Raw genomic sequence first — 11574 nt, 5'->3', positions numbered from 1 at the left:
AGCTGATAGTATCAACAGGTGACACGCTGATGAATGTTTGACAACCTGCTCTCTGGGGGTTGGGGGGGTGGGGAGCCTTGATTTGAGGCGTTTGCCATCTTCCATGGTGTCCATCGTTCCACCAGGGCTAATTCAAGTTACCAAGCTTGGACTCAGTGATGTGAAGCCACAATGATGTCAGTGAAAGCATTTTGGGGGGAAGAGATGCACAGAAGCTCATTACACAGTTGTTTCACTATGAAGGCACCATAGATGTAAATCACCACAGGATCACAGATAATAGCAAAACGTAGTAAAATAATTAGGTCGTGATGAGCATTTGTTACCTTTGTTTTAAGTGTAATTTATTTAATTACGTGTTTGCATACTTTAATTTTTTATAATGGCTGTCTTAACCGGTTCCAAAATTCCTGAAACACACTGGTGTAAGCATCACACCCATCTTTTAGAGAGGCAAACTGAGGCTCAAGAAGATGGTCAGACAGGGGCTGGGCATGGACCCGATCCAAGGGTTGTGGGATTTGGGGGGAGGGGCAGGACTGTGCAATGCCCCTCTTTCTTTCAGGCCACCCTAGTCTAGAGGGGATGGGTGGTCCCCACTGCAGAACTTCAGGGAAGCCCTTGCCCTCCTCTGGTTTCAGCTTGCCCATCCCGACAGCAGCTGCACCCGGCAGGTGCATACCTACACCGGGCTCTCTGGCACCTGCTTCAGCCCTGCCAGGAAGGCAACATGTAGATCCTTGCTCTCGCTTTGTAGATTGGGGAACTGAGGCCAAGGAGGGGCCTGCCTTGAGTCACAGAGCTATACGGAGAAATCCTCAGACCCCAGCTGGGGTGCACAGGAGAGGGGCCCGCAGCCACAAGCCTGGGCTCTGGAGTTTTCTGGGAGATGGGAGGCGGCATGGCTAGAGATCGTGGTCAGCCCTGGGCAGCGGCTCTGCCTAGCACACTACGCCCCCAGCGCCCTCAGCTCTGTTCCCAAGAACTTCCTGGGCCCCACGACTGAGCAGAGGGTGGGCTGGGAGGGAGAATGTGGACAGCGCCGCCGTCTGTCTGGTTCGTGTCTCTCGGGGCTTCTCTGCCTCGGTCTGTCTTGTCTTTTTATCTCTGCGCTCTTCACAGGTCTCTGCGTCTCTGTGTGTTATCTCTTTGTCTCCTTTTGCCTCTCCCCCCGTCCCCGTGTGGGGGTCTTCTCAGTCTTTGTCGCTCTCTGTGTCTCTGTTCTCTCTGTATCTCTCTGTGTCTCTCTTTCCCTATGTTTCTCCCTCCTTTATTTATTTATTTATTTATTTATTTATTTAGTCGCTCGGGTCTTTTGGCTCCCTTTACATCTCTTTGTATGTCTGCGTGTCTCCCTACTTCTGTCTCTCTATCCTTGCGTCTCTTTGTCTCTCTATCTCTGCATCTCTCTATCTTTCTCTGCGTCTCTGGCGCTCTGCCTAGGCGTTTCTCTCCCCTTCTCTTCCGGTGAGTCTCCGCTCTCCTGTGAGAACACGCTCCCCTACCGACGCGCCCAGACCTGCCTCCGCCCCCGGAGCCCCCGGCTAGCCCGGGCCTGCGCCTTTAAGGGCCGGCGGCAGAGGGCGGGGTCTCCGCGGCCCCGCCCTGCCCGCCCCTCCCCCTGACGTCCCTTCCTCCCCGGCCCCTCCGCCGCCGCCCGGGCCGGCTCCGCGCCCCCTCCCCGGCCCCCGCCCGCCCGTCTGCCCGCCGCCCCCATGGCGCCCCGGGCCGCCACTGCGCGGGGCCACTAGGACCCTCGGCGTCCCCTTCCCTTCCCCGCCCTGCCCCCTCTCCCGCGGCGCGAACCCGGGTGTCCACGGCACCCAGCTTTTGAGCTCGCGTCCCCAGGCCAGCGGGGGGGGAGGGGAAGAGAGGGGACCCCGGGACCCCCGCCCCCCCCCACCCGGCCGCCCAGTCCCCCGGGACCCGGAGAAAATGTCTTCGCGGACGGCGCTGGCCCCGGGCAACGATCGGAACTCGGACACGGTGAGTGGGGCCCGGCCCCTTGGGGAGCGCCGGTCGGGTTCAGCCGCCGAGCCCCTCGTCCTGGTGTGCCCCGCGCCGCGCGAGCCCCTACCTTCGTTCCCCCGGCTCGGCCCAGCGTGCCACCTCCCGACCCCGGCCCGGACTTCCAGGCCTCTCGACCCTCCCCCACTCCAGCCCAGCCCGACCCCTGCGGGCGCCCCTCTCCCGGGACCCCTCTCTGGTCCCTCTGCAGACCGCTTCCGCTCGGGTCTCTCCCCTCCAGGAAGCCCCCTCCCCTGCCTTCCAGGAGCCCCTCCCTTCTCCGCGTGTTCTTAAGCCCCTTCCCCTCCTGGCTGCCTGCATCCGACAACTCGCCCCCTCCAGGATTTGCAGGGCTCCTGACCCCAAGGCCCGGCCCTGGCCCTCTCCCAGGAAGGCCCGGCCCAGTCCCGCCTCTGGCTCCGGCCTTCCCCATCTGGATGTGGGTGCCGGGCTCCCCAGGAACCCCCCTTCTCTCATTCTCAGCCCTCCGCCCCTCTGGATCCTCCCGGATCCTGTGGGCACCCCCTCACAGGAAGCCGGTTTCCACCTTTCCTGGGCCCAGGGCCCTTTCTAGCTTGTTCAAGGTCTCTCCACTCCCAGGCCTGGTCCCTATCTTCCAAGCAGCCCTGTCCCTGGATTCCCGGTACCCCGGCTCTCCCCCAGCACCCCCCTCCCCCGGACCCTCTCTGGTGTCTTCTCCCAGGCAGCCTTGGCCTCCAACTTCCAGGCCCCTAGCCTAGTCTGACTATTTCTAGGCCCTGGGCTAGTCTGACTCCAGGCCTCATCCTGCCTGTATCAACTCCTCAGCTCCCGGCAAGCCCCCTCCCCAAACCCTCAGGACCCCCTTGACCCCCTCCGAGGCCAGGAGCTTCCTCACAGGACACCACTCCTTCCACTGATCTCCAGGTCCCCCCATCTCTTCTGCCCCAGGGCCTCCCTCTTCCTTGTGTGTGTGTGTTGGGGGGGGGGGGTCTGGCCTCCCAGGGAAGCCCCCTCCTCAACTTTGGAGGCCTCCCCCAGCCCACAAGGCTTGGCCCCAGATCCTTCTTCCAGAAGACTCCTGGACTCAAAGCGTCTGGTCTGGTCTTAGCTGTAAGACCTCAGCTGTTAAGACCTTAGCTCTTCTCTTGGAGGTCTGTCTGTTGGAAACCTCCTCCCCAAGTTTCTAGGCCCTTTTGACCCCCTCCAAGGCTCAGGCTTTCTTCTCCTTGTCCTCTGGGACTTGCATGCCCCGAGACCTTTCTCTGCTTCTGAAGACTGCTCCTAGAAACCCCGCTTCTTTAACTTCTAGGAGTTTCCTTGGCCCCTGAGTGCCACTTCCCCATGGCTTTAACCCTTCCCAGGCCCCCTGTCCCTATACCACAGCCCAGAACAATCCTGGGAGACCCCCCCCCTCCCCATCTCCCTAGTTTCTGATTACTCTCAGCCCTTCTAAAGAGCCTCTCCCACCAACCAATGCCAGACTTATTCCCAGCTGGGGTCTTTGTCCCTTTTCCCTTAGACCTCTGCCAGGTCCCTGCGTGCGTACACACACACACACACACACACACACACACACACACCCCTGCCTGCCAGCCGCCCAGCCACCCTCACTCGAGATCTCCACCAGAGAGATCTGTCTCTGCCCCTTCCTCTTGCAAAACCCTCCCTGACAGAGATCCCCTCAACACCGTGGTGCCGCAGCCCCCGTACAATAGGTCGTACTCTGATTTGGAGTCTCTGATGAGATACCCACCCTTCCCCCCCCCCGCCCCCAAGTCACTCAGGAAGTGCCAGGGAGCCCACAGGCCTGGCCAGCTGGTTTACACTGTGCCCTCAAACTACCGGGTCATCTTCTCCGAGCCTCAGTTTCCTGTTCTGAAAAATGGGGATGCTCAAGTCCCTCAGAGGATTATTCGAGATGCCATGGGTGAAGCCCGGCACATAGGACGCTCTCTACACATGTTCACTGCTATGGTGACTATGGGCATGAGTCAGACAGGCCGTGGAGTCCCAACCTGGGGCTGTCATCAGTTGTCGCGTGCGCTTACAGATCCCCTCCCTGCTCAGGACCTCGGTTTATCTCTAAGTAGGGTTGATGATAGCACCTCCCTGTTAGGGATGTTTTAAGGAGCCGAGAGATGCTGGGAGCAAACCACGCTTGTAGCTGTGGTGTTATTGTTGCTTTGATTGTTCAGATAAGCATGGGTTCAAATCTACTTTCTGTCCCTCCCTCGCTGGGTGATCTCAGGCAAGTGACCTCACTTCCGTGAGCCTCGGTCTCCTCATCTGTAAAATGGGGCTCATCCGAACGCTTCCTCCTCTTTTTTCGTCCAGATTTGTGCACGGTGGGCATTTGAAGAGGGCTAATCCCCTTCTGTCCTCTTGTCTCCTCTCCTCCCAACTAGTCTGTAAGTCCTGCTGGTCAGCCCTGGCTGGGGCTCACCTCTCCCTCTGGCATCGGAGGTCGCAGGCTCCTCCCCTGCTCCCGAGTTACCACGACGACAGCCATGTGGGGTCACGCTCCCCCACCCCAAGTCCCAGGCCCCCCCACCGCCCAGCCTCTCTGGAGGTTCCCTAGCAACAGGCCCGGTGTTGGGGCGCCAGCCGGGCGGGAGGGAGGGAGCCGGGCCAGCTGGTGGTGCCGGCCAATTTTAGCTCCCGCCCCCGGCCCCTGGGGGCTTTGTCACCTACTGCCCCAGCTGCCCCTTGCAGGGGTCCCTCCAGCATGCTGCCTTCAGTGGGGTGCCAGCCCACCCCCAGTTGGCTCCCCTGGTGCCACCTAATGGGGATTCTTCTTCTCCAAGCCCTTATCTCTGTGGGGATCAGGGGCCTCATCAGCCAGGATCTCCACCTCCCTTCCCACCCTCCCTCCCCTGGGAGGAGACCTGGGGTTGTGAGCCGACCAGGGGCAGGAGGTAGGAAAGAGCTGGGCACTCAGGAGCCAGCAGGCCTGGGATCGAATCCCCGCCACTCTGCTTCGGCGCCCTGTGACCTTGGCCAAGGGACTTACCCTGCCTCAGCCTTGGGGTCCCTGTCTGGAGAATGTGGATCGTGACTGGTCGCACAGGGGAGGCCCAGGTGAGGACACAGCGGCCGGCCGGCCGGCCGGTGTGTGGCTGGGGCTGCAGCAGTGGTGGTCGTCTTTCAGCCCCTTGTGGGGACCATTGTCTTTCCTGCCTCTTGCGAGTGAATCGAGTGACCTTGACAAGGCACCTCTCTCCCCAAGCCTCAGTTTCTTGTCTGGAATATGAGGATGTAGGTCCTGCGGTCACCGGGCTAGCGTGGGAATTGAATGCAGACGAGGTGCCTCCTGGTCCGGGCCATGGCCCGTATAAAAGCTGCTTAATAAAAATGATGTGGGAGTGTGAGTCCGTGCGCTGGGCGACGGTGAAGGCCATCAGCTCTGGGGTAAACGTTGTCCAGCTCTGGGCCTCAGTTTCCCTGCCTTAAAAACGGGGATGAGGACACATTAATGGCCAGTGCTCATTAAATCGCGGTCATCATCGCTTAGTTAAGTAGCCCCGCGGATTCCCTGCGGCAAGCCCTCGTCCTTGGCCTTCTCTCTTCCTCAGCTCCCTTTGTCCACCTGCTTCCCACCCCCGCCCTGGGAAGGGCACGGGGGCAGCACAGGGTCTGAGCAGAGCCGCCTTGGCTCGGGCCTCTGGCTGCCTCCGTCGCCTGCACCCTGGGCCCCAGCGCTGAAAGGGAGGCACAGTCCCTGGGGCTGACAATCAGGACAGGGCAGCCCGGAGCAGGCAGTGACCTGCGGGGGAGAGGCCCAGGAGGGACAGGACGGCAGGAACAGAACATCGGGGCCAGATGGGAGGGCTGGCGTGGGAGACCGCCGGCCAGGGCGTGGATGGAGCCACAGAGGTTCCCAGGGCGGTGGGGGGTGGGAGGAGCGACGGTTGGGGTTGGGGGGGAAGCAACAACGTTTTCCACGGAAGGAAGGTGACCGTGCAGGGCTAGCCCGTCAGGGCAGAATGAAGGACTGTTGGTCACAGTGTTTGAAGTCGGATTTGAGGCAAATAGGGAGCGGAAGAAAATGTTAGGGCCAGTAAACTGGGAATAAAATGTTGTTCGTGGGCTTCAGAGCAGAGCTGCGGGGCCTGACAGGGAGGTGATGGGTGACCTGGGACGTCAAGAGCAGTGAGAGAGACCTGGGGCCCGGTGTGGCCGCCAGATTGAGGACCCGGACTGGGGTTGAGGGCCGCAGCATTTCGAAGAAAATACTATGTGGCCTCAGCAGCTAGAAAAGGAAGTTGGGGGTAGGCCGCAGGGAGGGGTGAGGAGGAGGCCTGATGTCGGGAACCCCCGGCTGCTGCAGAGTTGGGGCGCGTTTATGTTCTTGGAGGCGTCTGTTTGTAGAGGCGGTGGGGGCGGGGGGACCCAAAGGCATCGTGCTTCTCTCTGGCCTGGGTTTGAGAAGGACCACGAAGGGGCCGGTGGCCAAGGCTGGCATCGACCGCCCCGGCCCACAGGTGCCATTGACGGTGGGATCGGGCAGACGCTGCCCCACCGCTCACACTCTGTCTCCGCTGTCCAGCATGGCACCTTGGGCAGTGGCCGCTCCTCGGACAAGGGACCATCCTGGTCCAGCCGCTCCCTGGGTGCCCGCTGCCGGAACTCTATCGCCTCCTGTCCCGAGGAGCAGCCCCACGTGGGCAACTACCGCCTGCTGAGGACCATCGGGAAGGGCAACTTCGCCAAAGTCAAGCTGGCCCGGCACATCCTCACTGGCCGAGAGGTGAGTGGGGGGATGGGTGGGGCTCAGGGCCCAACCCTGCAGCACCCGCGTGCGTTGTGGGAGGTGGGGCGAGGTCAGACTTGGCCCTCACTCTGCTTTGTGACCTCAGGTACATCCCTGGACTCTCTCCAGGGCAGGTCAGGACATCTCAGATTTTTCTAGAACAATCCAAGTAGAACTGGGCTACCGTGGGAATTAAATGTACCTGAGGTCCTTATTAGCCCAGGACTTAGCCCACAGTAAATGCTGTTTAGTAAAAATGATGTGGGCGAGGCGCCTGGCCAGCTCAGTCCGGTAGAACATGTGACTCTTGATCTCCGGTCCTGAGTTCAAGCCCCACGTTGGGCCTAGAGTTTACTTTAAAAAAAAAAAGGGGCGCCTGGGTGGCGCAGTCGGTTAAGCGTCCGACTTCAGCCGGGTCACGATCTCGCGGTCCGTGAGTTCAAGCCCCGCGTCAGGCTCTGGGCTGATGGCTCGGAGCCTGGAGCCTGTTTCCGATTCTGTGTCTCCCTCTCTCTCTGCCCCTCCCCCGTTCATGCTCTGTCTCTCTCTGTCCCAAAAATAAATAAAAAAACGTTGAAAAAAAAAATTAAAAAAAAAAAAAAAAAAAAAAGGTGTGGGAGTGTGAGGTGATGAAGATTGTCAACTCTGGAGTAAACGTTGTCCAGCTCTGGGCCTCAGTTTTCCCACCTTAAAACAGGGATGATGATGCATTAATGGCCAGCACTCATTAAATATTGGTCATCATCCCTGGAATTGTTGGGAACTCTCAGATGGCAGGCAGAGAACTGTGTGTCGTAGCTCTAAGAATTCTCACGGCTTCTGTGGCTAAACCTGGACAGCATCCCTGTTTCACTGGTAGACTTTTGTTCCACCGAATCTCGCGGCAATCTTCATGAGAATTCGTGAGAACTTGAATTCTCTCTCTCTCTCTCTCTTTTTAATGTTTATTTTCGAGAGGGAGAGAGAGAGAGAGAGCATGAGTGGAGGCAGGGCAGAGAGAGGGAGACACAGAATCCGAAGCAGGCTCCAGGCTCCGAGCTGTCAGCACAGAGCCCAAAGCAGGACTCGAACCCACGGACCGTGAGATCATGACCTGAGCCGAAGTCGGGTGCTTAACTGACCGAGCCACCCAGGTGCCCCTTGAATTCTCAGTTAGGCACAGTCTGAGTCTCCCCACCTCCCTTCCAAGAGTGGGCATGTGTTCGGAGTATGGCAACATTATTGCAGAAGGGCCCATGCAGACCTTGTAATCTGGATATGAAGCCTCTCACTCACTCTTGGGAGGAGGGTATGACTCTTCTGTACCTCCTTTAATTTTAGAGAATATGGCTGGAGCGATTTCTCCTGCCTCGGATGAACTCTCTTCCTGCCCCCACACCATCTACTCCAGACACGCAAAAGATACCAGGCCCCAATGGTTTTATGGGCACATTCTACCAAACACTCCAATTTTATGCCAATACTTCCAGAGACCAAGGAAAGAAATGCCGCTGCCCAGCTGATTTTAAGTGCTAGCTGGACAGTGACCAAAATGTCAGAACCGGCTCTGAACACCATGATGGGCCGGCCTTACACGCGAACATCGATACAAAAATCTTAAACAAAATCAAAGCGGATAGACGCGGGCACATCCGTTAAAGAAGGCTGTGTGATGACAAAGCTCGGTTCGTCCCAGGAATACACAGTTCTTTTCAAATTGACAATTTATTCGTGTACTTCGCCACATTCACAGACTTGAGGAGAGAGACCATATGATCCTCTCGATACTGGCATGAAAAGTGCGTGACAAAATTAAAAACCCGTTTTTGAGGATGTGAGGAAAGCTAACGGACCCTCTCCCGCACGAGGAACGTGTTGTTCCCCTCGTGTGGATCTTGAACATGATTCCAGGGGCTTCTCAGAGGACCAGCTTCTAAGGAAACAGGATCTCCCGGGGGAAGGGTTCTGTAATCCAGGATATCTGGAGGTGACCAGGCCCCAAAACCCTTCAGGGAAACGAGAGACCTAGAGCTGAGTTTGGCCCCTCGCTACTGAAAAACTTACGGTGCTCTGCCCCAAAGTGCAATTCAAAATAAAAACTCAACCACACTGCAAGATAAATATAAGGAGAGTTTCATAACTTTCTGATTCTTCCTCCGTGGTGACTGCCTCAAAGCTCTTTTAGAACAAGGGGTGCTGGGGCGCTTGGCTGGCTCAGTTAGGAGAGCGTGCGACTCTTGACTTCAGGGTCTTAAGTTCAAATCCCACGTTGGGCGTGGAGCCTACTTAAAGAAATGAAGGGGGCACCTGGGTGGCTTAGTCCGTTAAGCGTCTGACTTCAGCTCAGGTCATGGATCTCACGGTTTGTGGGTTCGAGCCCCACATTGGGCTCTGTGCTGGCAGCTCAGAGCCCGGAGCCTGCTTCGAATTCTGTGTCTCCCTCTCTCTCTGCCCCTCCCCGCTCATGGTCTGTCTCTCAAAAATAAATAAACGTTAAAATTTTTTTTTTTTAAATTAAGAAAAGCCAAACACAAAAGACTAGGGGCGCCTGGCTGGCTCAGTCGGAGGAGCGTGAGGCTCTTGATCTTGGGGTCGTGAGTTCAAGCCCCACGTTGGGTGTAGATGTTACTTTAAAAAAAAAACACAAAAAAGCCCTTGCGTGATCTGAGCTGGGGTAGCCTTTCCCAGCTCAAGAGCCCTCGGCAGTTTGATCTTTTCCCCCTTCCTTCCACCTCCAGGTCGCCATCAAGATCATCGACAAAACCCAGCTGAACCCCAGCAGCCTGCAGAAAGTGAGGCCCAGGGAGAGGGAGCAGGGAGGGGACAGGTCGGGAAGACAGTCTTTGAAACCACCCACCATCATCTTTCTCTTTCTTCTGTTTTGGCCGTGTCCAGCTGTTCCGGGAAGTCCGCATCATGAAGGGCCTAAACCACCCCAACATCGGTGAGGAGGGGAAGAGGATGGGCTCAGAGGCTACGAGCTGGGAGCACTTGGCAGAGGAGAGAGTCAGGGGACAGAAGAACTGGCAGCTCTAACAGTTAGAAAGACCTGTTTGCTCTTGGCAGTACTGCTGCTCGCTGGCTGGGTGACCTGGGGCAAGTCATTTCACCTCCCTGAGCCTCAGTTTCCTCCTCTGGAGTGGGGCTGATAAGGGACCTACTTCAAGGTCATTGTGAGGATTGGATAAGATCGAGCATTCGAAACCCTTCCTTCAAAGCTGCGCTGTGGGAGCTGGTCTGATTATCGGTAGCAGCCGCTGTCATTGTCATCGTTAGGCAGAGGGGGGAGGGGGGTCTTTACCTAGAGAAGCAGGATTTGGCCTGGCCTGGATGGGGCCACAGCATTTATTCATCCATTTGTTTTTTCACTGGGAAGTGTTTATTGAGTGGCTGCATTATGCCAGGGGCTGGGGACATCAGGCATAGGCAGTGAAGAAAACCGACACACACCTTGGCCTCACACAGCCCGCTTTCTTGCAAGAAAGTAGGAAAGGTGGTGAAGTAGGGCTGAGGAGTTTGGAAAATGTTGCCATCAGTAGGGAGCCATTGAGTGTTTGTGAGTGAGGGGGTTCTGGTTAGCACACGCATAGTTAGAGATGTGGGTGGAGTTGGGGGGAGTGCGTCTCTTCCCGAATAACCCCCTCCCTCCCCGGTCATTGCAGTGAAGCTCTTCGAGGTGATCGAGACGGAGAAAACTCTGTACTTGGTGATGGAATACGCAAGTGCCGGTGAGGCCTCCCTCCCCGCCCTGCCCACCACTCCCCGCACGCCCCTCGCTGACCCCACTTTGGCCTCTGCCCTGCAGGAGAAGTGTTTGACTACCTCGTGTCACACGGCCGCATGAAGGAGAAGGAAGCTCGAGCCAAGTTCCGACAGGTGGGGGGGCGGGGGGGTCACAGCTGCTGGCCGGGCTGGACGCAGTGCCTCGGTCCCCGGGGAGGAGGGACGAGGCGCTCCGCGCGGGTCTGGGCTGTCCGCTGGCCCCGGGGGGCTTCGGCCTGGGTGGGAGTGAGGGTGGCCCGCTGGGTGCCCACGAGCGTCCAAATGCCCAGGTGTGAGGATAGCCTGATGGCAGGCGTGCGGGTGTGTGGGTAAAAGGACACGCTGAGGGGTGTCTGGCCAACAGGGGTGAGGGGTGGAGCGCGGGCGGTGTTGGTCCGGGGCTGTGCTGCGTGTGCTGGGGCCGAGTGTTTCTCTGCAGGTACGCAGCGTTCTTATGTGTGTTTCCGGAAAGCCGGGAGGGGACTCGTGGTGTCCTGGTTCTGGCGCCCCTGCCGGGAGGGTGTCTGGGGGTCTGAGGCCGTCTGGGGGGTCTGAGTGGAGGCCTGCAGCCGCGGGTCCCAGGGGCGTTCCCTGCTGTGACCGAATCGGAGCGTGAGGCCCCAGCATCTCGGCCTGTGCCTCCGGGAGGCCTGGGGTCCTGGGTCTCGGTTGTGAGTAGGGGTCTGAGAGAGGCCGCGGGGTTCGGGGTCTCGAGGGACTGACCCTCCCTGCTCTCCCCTCCAGATCGTGTCGGCTGTGCACTACTGTCACCAGAAAAACATTGTACACAGGGACCTGAAGGTGAGCCCCCCACCCCCGCGCAAGCTCCCCATCTCGGCCCACAGACCCCCCCCCACACGCACGCGTATTTGTCCCCGGTCCTGCCTTCAGTCGCCCTGGGGTTCTCCAGTAGCCTCCGCATTCCCCCCTCTTCTCCCGTGCTCCTCCCTCAGCATCCAGGGCTCCTTGACTTTTTCCCAAGCTGTTTCGGCAGAGGAAGGGCCAGCAGATAGGGGAGCAGGTAGGGCGGCGGGGACAGGAAGAGAGAACAAAGGGAAAGAGACAAAATGTCCTGGGGCGCCCCGCACGGTTCC

General features: G+C 58.5%; 1 protein-coding gene across 2 annotated transcripts in view; it reads left to right on the top strand.

Annotated features, from left to right (window-relative positions):
* The first annotated feature begins 1646 nt into the window (after positions 1-1646).
* MARK4 (microtubule affinity regulating kinase 4) overlaps positions 1647-11574 on the top strand; it is a 30987-nt gene continuing 21059 nt past the window's right edge. For both annotated transcript variants that reach the window (XM_058709538.1, XM_058709539.1), the window contains exons 1-7: positions 1647-1986; positions 6536-6736; positions 9457-9510; positions 9614-9662; positions 10381-10446; positions 10524-10594; positions 11225-11281. In XM_058709538.1, coding sequence (XP_058565521.1) covers positions 1936-1986; positions 6536-6736; positions 9457-9510; positions 9614-9662; positions 10381-10446; positions 10524-10594; positions 11225-11281 — 549 coding nt within the window. In that variant the 5' untranslated portion in view covers positions 1647-1935. The remainder of the gene's footprint in view (positions 1987-6535; positions 6737-9456; positions 9511-9613; positions 9663-10380; positions 10447-10523; positions 10595-11224; positions 11282-11574) is intronic.

The sequence above is a fragment of the Neofelis nebulosa genome, chromosome 17, assembly GCF_028018385.1.
Source record: "Neofelis nebulosa isolate mNeoNeb1 chromosome 17, mNeoNeb1.pri, whole genome shotgun sequence".
In the NCBI taxonomy this organism is placed as follows: domain Eukaryota; kingdom Metazoa; phylum Chordata; class Mammalia; order Carnivora; family Felidae; genus Neofelis; species Neofelis nebulosa.
Note: the sequence above shows the minus strand (reverse complement) of the source record. Positions and strands in the feature narration are given on the sequence as shown.